Below are 21,589 nucleotides of genomic sequence, written 5' to 3' on the forward strand. Positions count from 1 at the left end.
TTGGTGCTCACAGAAATGACTAAAGTAGTCAAACCTATTTATTAGAACCCAACTCTTTTGTCCATGCAGTGCACATCTGACATGAGCGCGAGTAAATTTTCATATTTGGGTAAACTATTCCTTAACAGTTCATCACTTAATCATGTCCATGTGTTTATATCATGTTTCCACAAGATGGAGCACTAGACTTATAAGGTAAAAAGCTTTGCAATTTTTCTCGATCTCCACTGTGTGGCAAACTTATTTTATCTGACACCTGTTCTTCCATCACATTCTGAGATACAGATGTACATAACTACAACACCATAAATACAAAATTAACTACCTTGTTAAAAATGCAGAAGAGGAATGACAAATAAAAGAAATCCTTCCACAATGCCATAACTGTACACCATTATGTCCGCCTAATCTAAATAAGAGAGAGATGATGATGGTTTAAAGATCATATTTTTTCATCAGCAGGCCTACTGACTAACTTGCATACAACCAACAACTTAACTCAATCAGCATGCAGTCATCACTCCTCCATGCCTTGGCACGTAAGCAGAAAGGAAGCCTTCTTTCACCATACAGCACCTGTGTATCTCCTTCATTTATATTCACGGGGATGTGTGTCCGTCTTTAAGCTGCTCTCTCTGCACCAAATACAGAATGTACAAATAGGCAGCATAAAACATTGTCATGGATGCTTTCAATTTCCTGTGGACATGCACAAGATCTTTTTTTGTTACAATTTTCTGAATCGTAAATATAATCTCTGTATCTATAAACAATAAGGCCCAGCAGTTCAAATAGATGTGAACAATGTCTGTGATAAGGTAGCCGAGGCTGTGGCAGTAAATAAAAAAGGTAGGCAAGGACTCTAGCATTCTTCAAAGAGAAATGTCTTTACTTAGAGTTTCAATTTCAAGAAGTTAGTACAAGGATCATGTTCCAACAAACAGAAGTACACAAGAAACAAACCAAAAAAAAAACAATAACAAAACTCTCAAAAAGTTGGCTGCTAGTCCAACATACACCAACGCTCCTGTTCAGCCCAACTCTTTGTTCTTTTATAGCTTTTAACTCCTCCTTCCATTTTCAAATTAGCCAATGGTAACTCCTCATTAGTTACTTAACTAACATTCATAACGCTAGAGAGGGTCCATAAGCTTTCAAACAACATCTTGTATAACCTTTAGTGTTAACAATGCATTATACAACCTTAAATTCATCAAAGATATATTCATCCATGAAGTTTAGTCCTAATATTCTTAACGACCAACTCCACCCCTCCAGGATGACATAAAGTCGGCTTCCTGACCTTCTACTAGTCAACACCCAGTACCGGTAAGACAAAGAAACACAAAACATTAATACACACACATTATTTATCAAATCTATAAACGGCCAACATGGAATGTGCACCTTTCATGTGCCTGTTTCTCAGATAGAATTACCCAAAATAAAGATCTTTCAAAACAGTTTGATTTGTTTACATTTACCTCTTGCTTGCTAAGGCTCTACATCACAATGTCTTTTGCAAACTGCATTATAAAATGCATGTCTACGTATATTATAATAAATGGTTTATTAAATCAAATGGAAAGTTAGTATACAGTACACGTTATTGCACCGAATAATCTTACCAAGGGATATTAAAGGAAAGGTTCACCAAAATAGATTTTATATAACAAGTACTTATATCAAATACTGTATAATGCATCACATATAATTTACTCATCTTCATGCCATCATAGGTGTAGTGTGTATATGACTTATTTTCTTTGGCCAAACGCAATCACGGTACTAATAAATACAATCCTGCCTCTGCAATGTGAATGAATAGTGCTCCATTTTTTGAAGCTCCAAAAAGCATATACCCATCATAAAGTAATCCACAACCCACTTTGGTTTAACTCAAATTGACTGAGTTATTTCCCAGATGTGATGACAAGGCTTTGCGTTTAATTTGCCTATAGTTGTATGGTGTTTAATTATATCCATACCATAGCATTTGAGACCAGTGATCACGAACCGGACAGAAGATCACCACAATCATGGGTCTCAAATGTTACAAGAGCTTCAATGATAAACAAACAAATGGTAATTTATGGATATGACCCAGCACCCGAAATAATACAAAAACACTTCAAACAGCCTCCATTATTAACTGTGGATAAAACCTTGAAAAATTATATATAATAGCCCACCAAATCACAAAGATGCCGAATCGCACAGGACTAATATTATCACAGGACCTCTGCGTTCGTCCAAATATGGTAAGTAATTTGTGGGGGAAATTTTACTTACTGATTCTCATGGGATTAAGAGCACTGACAACATCTATAATTATCACAAATGACTAGAAGTCCCCAGGTAATACTAATTCCTTGCAAATAGGCCTGTCATGGCATATCAAGCAATCTCTAACAAAGAAATAGTGACACATAGTACAAAAATGTTGTACTCCCATAAGATTATCGGTTCCAATATTGACGGCATAGCAATGCTTTTTAATTATGGTCCATCCGCAAATCCAGCGTCAACCTGTGCCTTGTTCACAAACGTGAGCAGGTTTGTCTTTAAAAATAAACTTCAACCACGCATTACTAATGTTGGAATCCGAAAGAAGGTTATACAGTGACTGTGTTCATCCACAACTAGGCACTGACTGTACAATTTTTACGATCTTTAACAGCATTTTTATTGTTTGCTCACTCTATCTGGTTCTGCGCAACATGTCTTATTTCAGTACTTTCATTCACGAACTGGTGGGCAGGGCTAGAGAAGTAGTTGTTGATATTCTTCTGTAGAGGAGGTGTTCAACCTATGACGTCATTGATAGGTGCATTCCAGGACCTGCCGTTAGCTGGGCCTGGTGTCAATGACAGTAACAATTAATTTCAGTTTATTTCAGTAACAAGGGTGTTTTCAGTTCTGAAACTTAAAAGATGTTTGCTTGAATATGATTCAATCTTATATATCATAAGCACTGGTTAAAATTGATTTCTTCGTTTTGTAACAGGGATTCCTTCCTTTTATTGGGCAATTCTCCAAGAAAAGCACGGCAAGGCGAAAGAAATAGCCCGCCCACTCGCCAACCAATGAGTGAGACCTGCTTAACAGAACACTGTGGATTATTAATCTAAAACTCAATTGTCAGTAAATGAGGTCATAAACACCTGGGATGACATGAGGATAAATAGATTATATGAGAATTTTCATCTTCATCTGAAGTATTTTATATGAATTCATTTGTTGTGTTTTTATACAATATGAAAAAAAGTGAGCTCCTATTAGTAAATAATGTTCTAGATTTAATAAAGATCATTTACGACAATGGTCCAAAGTCACTGCTGAATAAGTGGATTCTAGTAATACTGAAGCAGTCTTATTTGCCACAGTAATCAACTTTCCCACTGTCAACTTTTATCTTCACTATGATTGTTCACCATAGCAACCGCCTTATGGGTTCCTCACGTGGGCCGGTGCTGGTGAGACCTCTCTTATTACTCATTACAACAGGCAACTGCTTGAGACCTTTCTGATTCATAATCAGAGAATACTGAAGTAATGGCATTACCACCTACACCTCTCATTTCACGGTGACTGTCAAGAAGTTGAGAGCACAGACACTGTCCGCTAAAGTGGGTGCTACTGCGGAGGACTCACAAACAAACGACATTTAATCAGCACATCGGCCAGGAAAATTGACCTTTGAAACAAGAGCTTTAGTGTTTAATTAGACTGACCCTTCATGTACTGTCAAGCCACATGCTAGTGCTACGTGCTTACCACTGTCTCAAATGTCATAGACGTTTTGTGCTTTGCCAAACTAACAGAGCAGATACATTACTTTGTGCCGAACCCCATAGAAATTAATATTCCTTGTGTGATCTGTGTCATTGTTTTCTTGCGTATGCGTCTGTTATTATGTTTTTTTAAGGGGGAAATTGGAGGAGGTAGGAGATGAGGAAGAAAGACGAGCGCATGAGAAGGACAGAGGATAACCTTTACTCCAAAGAAAGATCTACACACAGACGTGTTGTCATAATTACAGCTGCGTCGAAGGTTCCGAGATGTCACTTCCCACTTATCGGAAATCCTCCAATATTAGCGCACATGAGGGGGTGGCGAATCACAGGCGCTGATTGTCCTACAGTCATCAATTGCTTATGCCGCTTTGTTTACTGAAGTGCAGTTCAGCCTATGTTGATGAGTGGCATATGACGCAAAACATGAATGGCTCAACTGGAGATTATTGGTGACTGAGCGCACTTTAAGCAATGCCTTGCTTCAAAGAGCTCGTCACAGCATATTCAATTAAATGATGTTGCCCGTGGAGTCGATAAACAAGTTTTGTTTTTCCAAATGCTGAGCTGTAATTGGACAAATATGAATTTGGTATTTGGGGTTAGTTAAAAACAGAAGTAAACTCACATGCTGCCCAGCCAGTACGTTGTTTAGCAGAAAGTGGTTAACGTCCTTAAAAAAAACCAAGACACATCTCATCCTTTAGAAGAAATTCAAGCTTTAGAAATGGCAAAAAAAAGCTTGTACATTTTCTACAATGTATAAAAAATATATAAATAAAAATTAAATGTTTACCAGATGAACCTGCCAACACAAACCTTGAGGTTTTTCTACCTTTGAAAACCATCTCACAAGTCAGCATCTTAAAGGTCCTAAAGACCTTACATCACATATTTCTATCTACATACACTGTAGGGCCCCCTTTCATGGAATTCACCATGTTTCATTTACAGTAGCCCCAAACAGACAAACTTCTCTTTAGAGTATATTTCGTAAATACATTATACCCTGTGGAAAAGTAGCAAATATGTGAGGACATCTCAGTGCTGTGTCAGCCTCCGTAGTGTTCAGAAAGGGAGGGGTCGGGGTGGAGTGGAGTGAGAGAGAGATCCAGCATCTAGTTAAAAAACACAATCGTTGGGCTGTTAAAGTGTTCAGTCGTCCACACTGCGTGAGACTTGTGGCAGTCGATTTCTTTTGAATACCAGTTGGAACCGGACAGAGCTGAAATCAACCATTTCAAATTGGAGTAGAAGCAATTGATTTATTAACAAATAAGTTATTTCAGAACACATGAACAAAAAGGGGACCATGCCTGGACTCTTGTGCCATAATGAGATTATAATGTAAGCCGTTTCCAAAGCTGGACTTCTGGCATTTTGTATCCTTTTTTGCTGCTTCGATTTCATAGACATGGTTTCTCTAGAGTTTCTCTTGAACAAGTAGATTTTTTCTCAGAGATGTACTAGAAAAATGTCGCTTTTAACTGCTTAAGGTGAATCACGAAATAATCATCATGACTGGCAAAAAGTTGGCCCTTTGTAAGTGATTTCTAAATGTCATGAATTTTAATGAAACACAGAGCGAGACATAAGCTTATCTTAAAATGTCCGAATAATATCGCACCACATCATTATTAAATATTAATATTTCAAATAACAGTAAGAATCTTCTAAAAAGAATCACATTACATAAAATTCAAACCACATTAAAACCACACAAGATGAAATTCATTACCACATTATCACTCATAAAGATAAGAGAGAAATGTAATCAAAGCAAACTCTGACATCGCAGAAGCAATTCAGGGCTCAACCTTACCGCTTGTCCAGGACAAGCAAATGTTTTGTATGGGCAAGTGATAGAGAAATTTACTTGCCTGACAGGACAATTTTACTTGTAAAAAAAGTTATAAATAATTATGTCTGTGCTAAGAATAGGTGCATTAGACAGAGCTGCGTGTTTCTATGAATTGCGTTTGTGTGTGACAATAATCAATGGTGCACCACATGGAGTCCATATAACTCCATACGGACGCAGAATCCTGTTATTTACGTTGAAAATGTCGTCGGAGTAAATTAGTTGTACAGTTTAACAAACAACACGAGAGACGGTCAAGGACTACTCTGCATCTGCACTACAAGGATATAAAACAAATGAACATCATCTACAGAGTTGCACTGAAAGTTTACTTGACAAGCTTTTTACGGTTTATGTACAGCTATAGTCAAAAACTACAACTCAAGCGTATTCCAAAAATTAAAGTCCCGTTATCTTTAGCAAATACTGTAGTGTACTACACAATTTTTTGTGTTAAAGGAAATTGTAGTTCCCTTGTGGTTAATTGATAAACACTATGGAATGGTTAAAAATAACATGTATATAGAGAATCTAGGAATTTTACTTAAGTAAATAACAGAATAGTATAGTAGAGTAATTTGGACAAATGAACCACTACTGTAGTCCAAATATGAAAAACACAGAATTTAGAAAAACAAACAAATTTAGGTAAACTAAAAATTTGATGGCCCTCATTTATCCATATGTACTGTTTGTAACATTAATGTCATTTGTAAGTTACCATTGTCGTGATGAGGCATGGGCAGAGAACCCAAGTGCATACGAGGTTGACACAAAACAATTGTTTATTTAAATAAAACAAATCAAAGACCCACGAGGGGGTAAAACAACAATGACAAAGGGACTACACAGGAACAAAAAAACTAACTAAACTGGACTAAGACAATACTTAACAAAAACTCACTGACTAGACTTTGACTTACAACGAGCAGGAACAAGACGCACTGTCACAAGGACATGAAATGCAACGAACTAGCTCAGGACATAAGACACAAGGGCATAATAAAAGTGACCCGAATCAAGAGGGGAACAGGTGCAGGGCATGAAATAATTAATCAATGAGAAAACAAGGGGGCGAGGACAAAGATGAGACAGAGAGCGCATGGCATGTCAATCCCAACAATGCATGTCTCTCTTAAACAAAACACATGGGTCTTTCATGATTCTGCCACAAGACTAAAAAAACATGATCCAAAGAGGCAGAATCATGACAAAAAGCAAAGCAAACTTGACAAATAACGATCCAAAACAATTGAAACATGTTTTATCTTCGGACAAGTAGAATTCTACTACGACAAGTAATTGACAATACTTAGGGTCAAGCCCTGCGATGGATACTGTGATATAAAATTATAGTTCCTAGGATCCCAATTAAGAACATTATACATCTACCGGTAGGAGTAGATCTATGGCACAACAACAACACGTCACATTGACTGTAATAGGCACCAATGGGTACAGTATTTGCAGTCCTAAGGTCAACACAAACATACGATAATACTGCATTCTACAGTGACATGTCATTCTGATTTACAGCCCCTAAAACCAATAACTGTAGCATAATGCTGCATTGATTAGCCTACTCACTATATGATTTAATGTCTTAAGGAAATGTGTAAAATGACATTGTAACAAATTCCTCTCATAAATCATCCTTTTCTATGATTAAATGGAGTATAAATCAATGCCAGGGTCATGGGTTTGATCCCGGGGGATTGCATATAGTCCAAAACAATTGTATAATACAATGCAAGTTGCTTTGGACTAAATGTCAGTAACCAAAAGCCGTGCAAATGATAACTGAATTTTCGTTTTGAGCTGGACTATCCCTTCAAGGGTTGATAAAGGCATTTTTACAACATTTTCTAACCGGTCTCGTAGCCTAAAAATACAGTTAGCCATTGTTTTGTTGCTTTGTCTTTCATTCTCACTAACAAAAATCGAGCAGAAACTAAACACATACCTGTAGTGTTATAGCTATCAATTAGAGGAAGAACGATGCCACAGGGGAACTGAAGTATACTGTGGGTTTATTTACAGGGGTCGAAGGAAGGGCTGACAGGTGAGTAAATCCAAGACACAACAGGTAACATCAACAGGTTAATAATCCAAAAGATAACAGGTAACAGCCAGAGGTAAAGAATCCAAAAGACAACCAGTGACAACCGGTAACATCCACGTACATAGTCAATCATGAGTTTCAGGTGTGAGTGTAATCAAAGATGGTGCAAAGGATTATGGGGAGTGTAGTCCCTGGCTGTGAAAGGTCTGATGAATGATATGTTTATATGTAAATGCTTTGGCCTGGAACCTGTCACACAAAGCCGGGCAACCTCGACCTGTGACCAGTGTGCGTCTTCCACCACATCCAACATAGCAGATCGCACAAATAAAAAACCATCAAAGCATACGTGTTTTCTGTTTTCATTAAAATGCATATTTGTCAAACAAAGAGCTATCATCTTGCAATTAGGTAAACTTACCCATTGTAATTGATTATTATAGGTTTTTTAAATGTTTTAATTGTGCATATTAATTGGGGTAAATTATCTTTAAGGCTTATGAACGTTTTTTTAAAACACCGGTTAACCTTGTAATTTCAAACAATTAAATGAGCATATTATAAGGCTAGAAAGATAAATTCTTTATTAATGTAATAGTAATTCAGTTATCAAAAGGGTAAAGCATACACAGATCTTCATCCTATCCGAACTGAGACCTGTCGTGAGATTTGATTGTAGCAACTGCTCACGTCCATATTGATAATGGCAAGTTTTGCGTGGAAACGATCGTACGCCCAGTTTTCGGTCGAATGCTCGTTTCATAAATGTGGTCCAATGTGTTTGATAAATTCCAATCTGGTTTTCGTTGCATGCACTCAACTGAAACTGCTCTTCTTAAAGTCATAAACTATTTGTTATTGCAAGGTGATGCAGGAGAATTGTCTGTTCTGGTTTTATTGGATCTTACGGCTGCTTTTGAAACAGTTGATAATTGTACAGTACATAAGTTGAGAGACTTAGACAGCAGGATGGAATCTCTGGAACAGCTCTAGGTTGGTTTTCTTCATACCTACAGTCATTGGCGTAAATCTAATTTATCAGTAGGGGGGGACGATACATATAAAATTTCTCAAGAGCAATTTTTGAAGGGGACACAAATATTACAGTTAAAATTGTACATGCTACGACACTAAGCGACAACAAGCATTGTGTTTATAGGTTTATCATGCAGACTTGCAGTCATATTATTACTGAACTGAAAACAATAAAGCTTTTTTCCATTTATATATATGTTTTGTCTTTGTTGTGAAGACAGGAACTACCCATGATACTACATGTTGACATTGAGTCACTTTTTAAACACTTCTTAAATGTTATCCTGATTTATACTGCAACATTGTTTGACAAAGTCACCGTACATCGACATTATTGAGTGGTTGTTATTTTCCCCTGTAGTGCCCAATCTCCGCCAACAAACTTTCTTCATGTTCGTGTACCCAAACAAACTTACATTCTGTGTTTTACTCGTTGATGAATCGCCCGAGATTCAGTAAACTGAATGTTTAGTTTATCCGCCGCGTACATTCTGCACACATTAGATGCTGAGAAAACGATCCTCTCCAACTGAATGAAAGCTGTGCACCTTTTGTGGACGCTAGATATAGTGCCAACATCACAAAACTGTAACCGGTATGTTTGCGGCTGTGTGTGACACGGGACCTGAATGGCGGGATCGGTGGCTAATTGTGGCGGTGAATGTTCACATCATGTCAGGTCGCTTAAAATATAACAATGAATGCGAAACGGCTTCGGCGTGTCAGTTGCAGTGTGTGACGTCCTATGTAACAAGTTAACATTTGCTAGCTAAGTAACGTTTTAATCGCTAACATAGCAGATTCATGAAAAAGTACATCGGTAATCAGCATTTTATTTAAACAACTAATTTATTAATGAATCAGCATCAACTACATTATAGAGAATCATTTCATTTAAAGTGAATAAAATATCCTTCTTACTGGAGTTCAACAACCACTGATGAACTGAGCCGCATACCTGACTGAATGTGTTGCGCGCAATGCGCAGGTGAGATGAACGTGGAGAGCAGGCGTTGGGCCAAACCATTTTGAGAGGCAGGGGAGGGGGAACTCTACAGTTTCTAAATTTAAAACGCATTTTTGCTTTTGTATTTTCTACTAATTACATAATTAGATTAGATTAAAATAAATATATTTATGACAATAGCGAATTTAATTGATCGAGGGGGCGACAACCCTCGGATAGAGGGGGACATGTCCCCTCCGTCCCCCCCGGGATTTACGCCCATGCCTACAGTTGAAAGAAAAAGTATGTGAACCCTTTGGGCTTACTTGGATTTCTTCATAAATTGGTCATAAAATGTGTTCTGATCTTCATCTAAGTCACAACAATAGAGAAACACAGTCTGCTTAAACTAATACTGCACAAACATTATACGTTTTCATGTTTTTATTGAACACAACATGTAAACATTCATAGTGCAGGGTGGAAACCTTTGGGTTTAATAACTGGTTGACCCTCCTATGGCAGCAATAACCTCAACCAAACGTTTCCTATAGTTGCAGATCAGACTTGCACAACGGTCAGGAGAAATTTTGGACCATTCCTCTTTACAAAAGTGTTTCAGTTCAGCAATATTCTGGGGATGTCTGGTGTGAATCGCTCTCTTGAGGTCATGCCACAGCATCTAAATCGGGTTGAGGTCAGGACTCTGACTGGGCCACTCCAGAAGGCGTATTTTCTTCTGTTGAAGCCATTCTGTTGTTGATTTACTTCTATGCTTTGGGTCGTTGTCCTGTTGCATCGTCCATCCTCTGTTAAGCTTCAGTTGGCGGACAGATGGTCTTAAGTCTTCCTGCAAAATGTCTTGATAAACTTTGGAATTTAGTTTTCCATCGATGACAGTAATCCGTCAAGGGCCTGAGGCAGCAAAGCAGCCCCAAACCATGATGCCCCTCCACCATATTTCACAGTTGGGATGAGGTTTTGATGTTGGTGTGCTGTGCCTTTTGTTCTCCACACATAGCGTTGTGTGTTCTTTCCAAACAACTCAATTTTGGTTTCATCTGTCCACAGAATGTTTTGCCAGTAGTGCTGTGGAACATCCAGGTGCTCTTTTGCAAACTTCAAACATGCTGCAATGTTTTTTTTGGACAGCAGTGGCTTCCACCGTGGTGTCCTCCCATGAAGTCCATTCTTGTTTAATGTTTTCCTTATTGTAGATTTGTCAACAAAAATGTTAGCATGTGCCAGAGATTTCTGTAAGTGTTTAGCTGACACTCTAGGATTCTTCTTCACCTCATTGAGCATTCTGCGCTGTGCTCTTGCAGTCATCTTTACAGGACGACCACGCCTAGGGAGTGTAGCTACAGTGCTGAACTTTCTCCATTTGTAGACAATCTGTCTTACCGTGGACACATGGACATCAAGGCTTTTAGATATACTTTTGTAGCCCTTTCCAGCTTTATGTAAGTCAACAATTCTTGATCGTAGGTCTTCTGAGAGCTCTTTTGTGCGAGGCATGGTTCACATCAGACAACGCTTCTTCAGAACAGCAAACTCAAAACTGGTGTGTGTTTTTTATTGGACAGGCCAGCTTTAATCAACACATCCAATCTCATCACATTGATTGGAACCCAGGTCGGCGGACTCCTGGCTCCAATTAGCTCTTGGAGAAGTCATTAGCCTAGGGTTTTTACATACTTTTTCCACCCTGCACTATGAATGTTTACATGTTGTGTTCAATAAAAACATGAAAACGTATAATGTTTGTGCAGTATTAGTTTAAGCAGACTGTGTTTCTCTATTGTTGTGACTTAGATGAAGATCAGAGCACATTTTATGACCAATTTATGAAGAAATCCAAGTAAGCCCAAAGGGTTCACATACTTTTTCTTTCAACTGTATCTTTTTCAGTAAGAGTTCAAAAGTATGCCTCATCAGTAGCGCCTCTGTCCTGTGGTGTTCCTCAGGGCTCTGTTTTGGCTCCATTGCTCTTTGCCCTATATGCTCCCTCTGGGGCACCTGATAAGTAATTACGAAGGTATTCGTTACGACTGCTATGCAGACGATATACAATTAAATATTTATTTTAAGCCCAATGAAATTACAACTTACTCTTTTAAACTGTAGTAATTTTATTAAAGTCTGGATGGTAAACAATTACCTGCAGATAAATTCTGAAAATAAAACAGAAGTACTTATCTCAGCCCCTACTGGTGTTTTCCCTAAAGTGATGGAATGTTTTGTGCCTTAACTACCCTCTAGAATTAGGTGTTCAAATGGGACAAGCTTTCAGCCTTGATCAACATGTGAATTATTTGGTTTGAATTAGTTTTTAACAATTAAGGTTTTATCGCAAAATTGAGGCCAGTTGTGACCATTGTGGAGATAGAAATGAGTATCCATGCCTTTATTTTCTCCCACTTTGATTATTGCAACTCTCTTTTTACTTATTTTAATTATCTCTATTTTATTTAGATCTCATTGTAGGGGATTCAATGAGGAACAGTATTATTTAAACACTATTCTTCACTAATTTTTTTAGCATTATCATGAGATTTGATCACTATAATAAGTCATATATTCTCCACCACCCCTTGTAAGGGAATCAAATAACACCCCCAATCGGGATGAATTTCAGGATGATTATGATCAATTATACTTATCTGGATCAAATTTATGATTTGGGGAAATCACAGCATTACGAGAAGATAGCAAGAATCTACATGATCATGGATTCCGGATTACGAGCATGAACTTCAAACAACGTCACCTGTGAAATAAAACAGGACTTTTTACCTAGACTAGACACATACTAATCTAACATACATAAATACAGTTAAACATTGGAAGATGGTTGAAGTTGAAGATAGAAATAAAAGAGCATGGATTTATGGCAGTATTTGATATTCAGAAGATCAAAAGCCTGAACCAAACATTAGTTTCTTACTTTTAAAGCACCTTTGTTAAAAGGATTTATGCATCCATTAATAAGACTAAGTATGATACCCATCAAAATTAAGAAAGTCCACTGATGCAGTTTGTTAAGGTTCCAGTTGATCTTGGCTGGAAGTGATCAGAGAGTATTAGTTTTACGCAGAGGATCTGTATCTGGAAAGACTAGGCCGCAGCCTGGCACAAACTGATGGGTCAAAGGTGAAGTCTTCTTCTACTCCATCCTTTAGAGATAGTTCTACCCTTTGTAAGGTGGCGTGGACAGTACCAAAACACAAAGAAAAGCAAAAACACATGAAGAGAGAAAGAACACATCCCCGCGAACCGAAAAGACTCTTCTCATGGTCTCTTTTAAACTGTTAGGATGTCACAACCTACAGACGTGACCGACAATCAGTAGCTAGCAACTTTGGAGGTAAAGTTAATCGTCTTTGTCTTTCATATGGTGTTTTGCATGTGGAAGCTTCTTGGACGTTCACCAAGAAAACTTCAAAGAGTTAGATAAAACTAATATGAAAAGAGTTACCAAAACACAACAAACATTAACATTAAGGACATCACAGATGTGGCTCATAGACACCAAACATGTCATCTTGGTTAAGTGAGCTACTACAAATCTAATAATTCTAGTTGTTATACACAAATTCATTCAAAATACTTTGGATTAATGTTTAAGACAGACATAACAACAAGAACATCACTACATGGAGAGGTTAGAAATGAATACAGGTGCTGGTCATATAATTAGAAATATCATCAAAAAGTTGATTTATTTCACTAATTCCATTCAAAAAGTGAAACTTGTACACTATGTACTATGTACATTTATATATAGATGTATTTAGGATTCTATGTCTGTCCCCAAAGTGAGTGAAGAGAGTTCATCTCCCTATATTCCATTTGGTCGTAAAATACTCTTATCTTGATGGTTTTGTGTGGGTTGCTATGGTCACCAGAGATCTGGTCCTGCCTAGCAGTTAGTTGCAGGTTGCTGGTTGGGTACTAGCTTGCTGGTTGGGTGAGGGGTGTTGTTATATTTAAGAAATATAATTAATTATTGCGTGTCTGATTGGTCTCAGGCACTACATCAAGTTAGACCAATTTTAATTTACGTACATTATTCTGGTGATGGTGTTCAGAGCACTGCATGGTCAAGCCCCCGTATACATAAAAGAGATGTTGCAACCCTATAATCCAGCAGGAATCTGAGATCTTCAAATCAGACCCTGCTAGTTGTTCCACGATCTAGATTGAAGTCAAGAGGTAATTGTGCATTTGAAGTAGTTGAATTTTAGATCTGTGGACTCTTTGGACATTTTTAAAAGCCAGCTGAAAACTTACTTGTTTAAACTTGCTTTTGTCTAAACTGTTTTTAACTTTGTTCATTTTTTTTTACATTTTTATAGTTTTGATGTAAAGCACTTTGTGACACTGCTTTTGAAAGGTGCTATAGAAATAAATATTACTTACTTACAGTGGCCATGCTCATAGTTGAAGTAGTAAGGTGCATCAGACAGAGTTATGAGCATTAATGTACAGACATGAAAACAACAATGTGGGGTTTTTGTTAACACTTTATAATGTAAATGTGGGCACAGTCCTGGTAGAATGCTTTGCATGAGACTGTTATTTTATAGTTTTTTTTTCTGTAAAGATATAGAGACTTGTTAATGTTTAATGTTCATTTATTTTTGAACAAACTGTTGCCAGTAAATTAGATAAATATAAATATGCAGTAAGTTACTGACAACTAGCTGCATAACCACAGCAATTTGTTTACAGTATGACACATTCACTCTGATCTTAAAAGGGCGAGAAAAACATTAGAAAAATGTCAAGGGTAAAACTATTAACAAAGAAATAAATCGGTTACAGATGAGTCAGATGAGACTAATTCTAATATTTTATAGATATTTTCTGTAAAGATAAAGACTTTTGAATGTTTAATGTTAATGTTAACTTGCTAAAAAGGCAACCATTCATCCGGAAGGGGCAGAAACTGCCGGCCAATCAAATCCCTTTATTGTCATTCAATCAAATACACAAGTGCAACAGTGTTTGAAAAACTTGGGTGTAATTCTTACCAACATGGCAGTATGACAGATATGAGACACAATTGTAGATTACAAGTTACAAAGAATTACAATACTTTACAATAGACATTTTCTTGTACACATTCACACAGTAAAGTTTAACATAGTATAACAAATGACACATAATATCTATATCTTCTCTACAGTAAGTTATGGCGAACTGCTGCCAGATATACTGTAATTTCTACAGAATTTGTTTATGACTACAGACGCTAAATCAATACTGAATAAAGAATGACTTTCTACCTGTTGCATGAAGAACAATGACTTCTGTTTACTAATATGTATGACGTTGCTGACCATGCAGCATCTTCCCCATAGAATGATATCTGGTGATTGATGTCAATTGTGTTACTCTACCAGTAAAAAGAAGAAACTGAGTGAATGACGTCAAGGCACAGGCTGAAGAACAACATGTAGTGAACAAAGGTGTATTTTTTATAAATGAAAGGCTTGGCATGGATTAAACATCCACCATTGATGAACCTTCAGTTTCTAAGAATAACACTGACCTTTCAGTTATTAAGAGTGACACATTATCAAGAGAAAACAGAATGTACCAATAAACTAACAACACCAAAAAAATGGCGTGCAGCTTTGAGGTAATGAAGAACAAGACAACTAATTAGAAAAATGCAGAGTTTAACAAAGCTTGGTCTGAAATTAAATCTGGACAAAATCCTAATCATCATAATTTCTTCTGTAAAACAAGGAAACATAATCCCTTACATGACAACGATGTGTTAGCATTTCTGTGAAAATCTAATTAGATTAAATACATTTGGTAAAGGTCTTTGTATTCCATTTGCTGAAGTGTGTTCAAATCTATAGTAGTGCTATATCTGATACAAAAGACTCTAAACTAACTTGATATCTTATCTATGTAAATGCTACATCTTGAATAAAATGTCCCTCTCACAAATTCTATCTTTAACTAAGCAAGATTTGCTAGTTGCAGTGTTGTATAGGAAACAAAGGCTACTGGCTACTGTTTATGACTCTTATTAGCAATATTTGGCATCTAAATCAACAGGCAGTTTCAATAGGATACACATCAGCATAAGAAAATAGCACTTCTTATTGGCATCACTGGGTCTTTTCATTACATTTTGGATCAGTGACCTTCAGTGGTGTGACTCGGTAAGAATTAGCTGTGACTTTATTGAAGTACCAGTTCAGAGAAACCAAAGCAATCCAAGCTTGTTCGAGTTGACCCATGCTAGACTGCCATCGGCTGGCGAAATATGACGGTTGCAGGCGACGGTTTAATGCTTCCCGAACAATGCTGAATCTACAGCAGACTCCAGGATTTTGTTGTATTCATCACTGATGAAGCGAATATGATAGAAAATGCCTGTTTTGAATTAAGAGCAGAGATATAAAATAGTAATAGACCAATATATTGCCGTAGCCAATATATATGGACCTTTTTAATTATCTGCCAAGCGTCGTGGCCGCATTTCTACCTCTGTGTGTGCATTTACTTTCAAAAAATTGAACGGCCCGTCATCAATTATTCCTGATTTATCAGCCAATTGGCCACAGTGCTTTCCTAATATTGGCATCGGATATTAATAATTATATCTAATCCATAATATCTCATTTTCAGTATATCGGCCAGCCTTTAATGTCTTTATAATTCCCTAAAGACATTAAAAAAACATCTTTAACATGTTTGCTACATCCCTCTATCCCTCTGATGGCTTATAATTTGCAAAACTGACATTGGCATGTTGACTTTCATATTTCAACACAATCTTTTGTGAGTCCATTGCATTCAAAATAATCAAGGCCAAAAATGAAACAAAAAGCCACAAGCCATGAGTAACAGTGACTTGCACAGATAAGAGATGGTACAATGTAACGCGTTCCCCACCATTTTTAAACATTATAATAAATGGAACCATCGATACAGTATGTAGGCAGAATTCTCAGACAGTTTGAGTCCTAGCCTGTTGCCATTTAGTTCCTGTCACTCAATAGGTGCTAACAATTACTCTATTAAAAAAAATTATAATATAGTAAAGAAGCTGTAAGCTGTTTACAATAACCAAGCAACCACTGCTCTTGATGGAAGCCCCCTGCACCTCAGTGTCCCAAATGACAGTTTCAAGTCTACTCTGCTTTAACAAACCTCACAATTTATTACAATGTGTTGCTAATATGCAATACGCTAATAAGAATAAAAATACATAGCACATACAAATGCTGGGTCCAATTCTATCTATTATTGTAACACTTTTGGGACTAAAAGAATTGAGCATTTATGTATAAATGCAAAAAATGATAAACAGATCAGTTTTACATAAAAAATGATCATAACCTCATTAAACAATAGCTGGCACAACAATGTTATAATGGAAAATGTCACACTACTTGTCCTTGGTCTGTTTGACCATTATCATCTATTTTACCCTGCCTTGAAGTGAACATGTGGATGAGCCACTATAGGCATAATTAAATCACGACCATTCAGACTATTTAAACTGATTTCAAAGAGAAATAAAAAAGGAAAAACATGCCTTATAATTCATGTGTCAGGGACACAGAGTTTCTCACAGTATCGTATACAGTATCTCTCGCTGTAGCTATAACACATTCTGTTTTAACATCTTCCAGCCAGCGATTGCATTTTCCAGGGTAAACTCTCTGCATCTCTGATAGAGTAATTAGAGCAGTGCAGCAGTAAATCCTGTGCCTGTGAGCTTCCTTTAGGGACAGACGGCTTACATCATACTCTCACCCTACAGTGAGGAAGTGAGATGGTGATAGAAGACAGCATTAATAAAAGTTTCACAATTTCCATGATGTGTGTTGTGTTCCTTTAGCAACGTTGAGTAGTGGTTCAATGCAGCTTGAAATTAAAACTGACGATGGGAAATAATTAGGCTTGATATGAGATCCTATATATCCAAACATACAAAAAATACATATTATATAGAGATTACTATTGGCCACGATAACTGTGTAGTGAAAATCTGATATTAAGATACCCCTATCATCAAGTTTGGTTACTCACTACTGTAAACCATGAGATGTTAGGATCATCATGAAAAAAATGGGTATTGAACAAGTCAATCGACATATTTCCCCTAATATTCTTCCAGGAAATGGGAGGATTACCTAGATTCTGCCACTGGTGACTGGTTACCACGGAAACGGGTGCCAAATCATTCAAATGGGTCTATAGTGTGTCAGGGGTCACAGCTCAAGGGACCAAACCTGAAGACCCGAAAACGAGACAACAGATCAGCAAGCGTGCATGCAGCCGTGTGCTGTTCTTGCAGTAAATCAGTGGTGCATTGTGAGCAGAACCAACAAAAGCCTTATAAATCTGCTCCCTTGTGACAAGCCAAGGTCTCTAAGCTCAAAGAGGTCGATAGCAGTTGGATACTCTTATTTACTTGATCTTAAATAAATTGCTCTACTGAGAAGTTACAGTCTGCAGAGGTTAACCGCTGACTGACACGGACACCTAATAATTCATTTTTGATTAATTAAAATCTTGAACAAGAGACAGGTCATGTATTATCATCTGCCAATACAAAATCAGTGTCATTAGTAGAGACGATTTGATGATTAAGCGCCCGGCTAAATCACAACATCCATTGTAACTGGAAACATCTTCACAACCCCAAGTGTTCATTTGAGACCTCTTTTTCCCCAAGCAACCTCAAAGATCACTCTGGCCTGCACCACTGTGAACAGATATACAGAATTAATCCCATAAATCAAACCTGCCTTGGTGAGCGCACGGCTTTGTATTAAAAGTTGCACAATGGTTCCACTTAGCCATAACATAGCAGATGTTCGGTGAAATTGACTGAGCTATCCAACATATTGGAATTCAGTCCATGAGCGCATTAAATAATGTACAATGTGCATCTTCTACTGATTTTAAAGTAGCACACCACCTGATGGTATGTGCATGCTTTCTATTATAAGTGACCGATTTACACAGCTTTTGTGGATGGAATGCTTGATATTGCACATGTGGGAAAGAAGAAACAGGCATGATTTACTGCTGTTCAATGGCCACTGTGAGGTACATTGAGGTCTCTTCTAATGGTTTTACTCGACAATTATTCGGATAATTGAAACACCCTACCTTCCTCTCGCTGACAAAAATAGAAATGTAGCTCAACTGGTAAAGCGTTGATTTGGGTTGAATCCCAGAGAACACACATACTGAATAAATATATATCTTGAATGCATTTTAAGTCGGAAAATGGGTAAATTTGGATATTAAAATAAGTGGCTGCGCTTTTTTCTTGTTGATAAGACCTTCTGAGAACAGCTCTGAACCTGATGAGCACAGCCATCAATTGTAATGCATCTATGTGCATGTACTGAATGAATGTGGAACCAGTGCCAGTTCTAGGGCTGCACGATTATGGGTTAAATGATCATTACGATTGCTTTGCTCAAAATTGTAATCAAGATTACTTTGCCAGTTTAAACTTTTGTTTTTAATATCACCACAGCATGTTTAATCTGCTGCCATCACTCTTCTTTAACACTGTTTTTCAAAGCACGCAATCATCTAATAACTCTGATCCAAAAATGTACATCTTGCCACCTTCGGAATGAAACCTTGCTACCACTTTTTTTTATATAAATGTTTATATATATGATGTTTCAAATAAAATAAAGCCAGTGTAAAAAACAAATCCAGTGTAAAAATGTGGTGTTTTTTTATATTTCTTGTAAAGTGGTAGTTTAAGAGATGCAAGCTTTCAGTCCGACGGTGATGATTTTTTGACATCAACGGGAGTTTTGATCTTGCTTTTAAAACATTAATATCACAACGATTATGTTCACTTTTGGGATGCATACATCGTTATCACGATTAAAATACGATTAATCGTGCGGCCCTAGCCTGTTCAATTAAATCCAAAACCAGCTGAGGGCATTATCCTGGCACTGATCTGAACCGAAAATGCTGTTACTTGAAATCAATTAAATTTTTACTACAGTGTAGAACTACAGGATCTAGAATCAGATGAATGACACATTCTGCAGATGATCTCTCTCACCTCAGCCTGTACTGATAGATCCACAGTATGATCTGATGTACGCCAGGCTGATGTCCACTGTCAGAGCTTGTGGTATTGCCTCTTTCATCCATTCATCATAGCCGGAGCTCAGTGATGGATATTATTCCCTTTGTTTGGAAACACCAGCTGTTATCTGAACCGTTGCTTTAACAATATGAACACTTTCTCCATTTCCCTTCATGCCCTATCACCCGCATACATCCACCAACACTGAGGCAGCCTAAGGGTCTCTAAGGAGATAGGCAGAGCGGAATAAGGGGGGGTTATGAGATGTTATCCCAGCTTCTCTGTAGCACGTGGCTTTGAAGAAATAACGTGCTAGAGGATCCGTAGTCTCTTTGGGGAGCGGTGAGGGCGCAAGCTCAGAATATCAATCGCATAAATGGTTTGCCTGAATCCTTGAATATGGTTCGGACACAATGAACTCCAGCATCATCTGCTGGTTTATAAGGAAAGGCACTGAGGCAGATATGATGATGCCTGGAGGGAACAGGGATGCTGACGTTGGAGATGAGAGGATGCTGAAGGCAGCTTGATAAACACACCAAAGACGCACGTGCTTTAGTACACGTTAATTGACAGAAACGACAGAGAAAATGCGTTTCGTGTTTAACCTGTTTTCACCTCTTCATTCGTCTGTCAAATAAAAAATAGGTGTACTGTATTTGTGCTGTGAAGCGCAAATGTCATTCATTCGAAACACATGTAAATACGGCGTTTATTCTTGCTCCTCAAACTCAACTTTAAAAACGACTTCGTGCGCAACTTCTGTGGTTAAAATCATTCGGCTTGACTGAGCCTTGTGCGTTATGACGTCTATTGTCGCGGTTTTTATTTATCATCAGGATACGTTACTACAATGTGTTTACAAAATAACGGCGTACTCACCTGTCATAACTCCACCGACTATATGACATGTTCTTATTGTTGCTCAATCCATCCATGCTTAAATGCGCGGTTATACAGCGACCGCCAACCGTAATATATCGTCAGTTTCTTTTGTTAAATCCTCACCCTTCGTTGACAGTAAGCGTTTTCAGACGCTTCTACAGCAGAAACGCGAAGTCTTTGTAAATGGTTTGGTTGGGGGTTTTAAAATAGGTGGACTGAACCACTAGCTGCGTAAGAGGGGAAATCCCTTTCTGAGATGATCAATTCGCTGTGAGCGCGCACGTTTAATTGGATTGGTGAGGGAATTGGTGTTTCATTTTTTGTTATTGATATTAAATATAATAGATTGTAAGAAATAGGAGAAACCCCAAAACATTGTGACCCAGTCTGTGAAAACCCAGCCAAGGTATTTTTTTGCTAATTATTTTCTATATAAAAGCTTTCTACATAATGTTAAGAAATATAACTTTAATAGGCTACCTTTAAAATTGACTGAAGGCAACGACTGAAATTAATGGTTAAAAATCAAAGTCATTATCTCAGAATTAGATTATGAGATTTGAGCCTGGTTTTCAAAGCCTGGGTCATAATTTTCTCTTGTTGTAGATGAATTATTACAATGTAAATATAAGTAAGCATAACAATGTGCTGAAATTTGACTGATACGCACAGCAGGCTACTGAATTTTTGCTCTGTAAAGGTATTTTAGATGGAGGGAATTTCTAAAATAAAAACTCTTGGTATTTCTGGCATGAAAAGTGTTTTATCCTCTTTTTGTTGTTAAATGGTCAAGCAATAGATTTGACAGTCTAAAGTTTAGTATGTGCCTCATAGCAAAAGAAAATCTATAGGGAAAGAGTGATTTTACTGCAGGGTTTGTTTGAGCATTAAACTCATT

The 21,589-nt window shown here is 37.4% G+C and overlaps 1 protein-coding gene across 3 annotated transcripts in view; it reads right to left on the bottom strand.

Moving 5' to 3' along the window:
- The window catches only part of tub (TUB bipartite transcription factor), a 75,582-nt gene extending 54,738 nt beyond the window's left edge, over nt 1-20,844 (bottom strand). For 2 of the 3 annotated variants that reach the window (XM_056752084.1, XM_056752049.1), the window contains exon 1: nt 20,689-20,844. In XM_056752084.1, coding sequence (XP_056608062.1) covers nt 20,689-20,744 — 56 coding nt within the window. In that variant the 5' untranslated portion in view covers nt 20,745-20,844. The remainder of the gene's footprint in view (nt 1-20,688) is intronic. The other variant, XM_056752077.1, reaches the window with a different exon arrangement.
- Nucleotides 20,845-21,589: the final 745 nt, after the last annotated feature.

The sequence above is a fragment of the Triplophysa dalaica genome, chromosome 1 (genome assembly GCF_015846415.1).
Source record: "Triplophysa dalaica isolate WHDGS20190420 chromosome 1, ASM1584641v1, whole genome shotgun sequence".
In the NCBI taxonomy this organism is placed as follows: domain Eukaryota; kingdom Metazoa; phylum Chordata; class Actinopteri; order Cypriniformes; family Nemacheilidae; genus Triplophysa; species Triplophysa dalaica.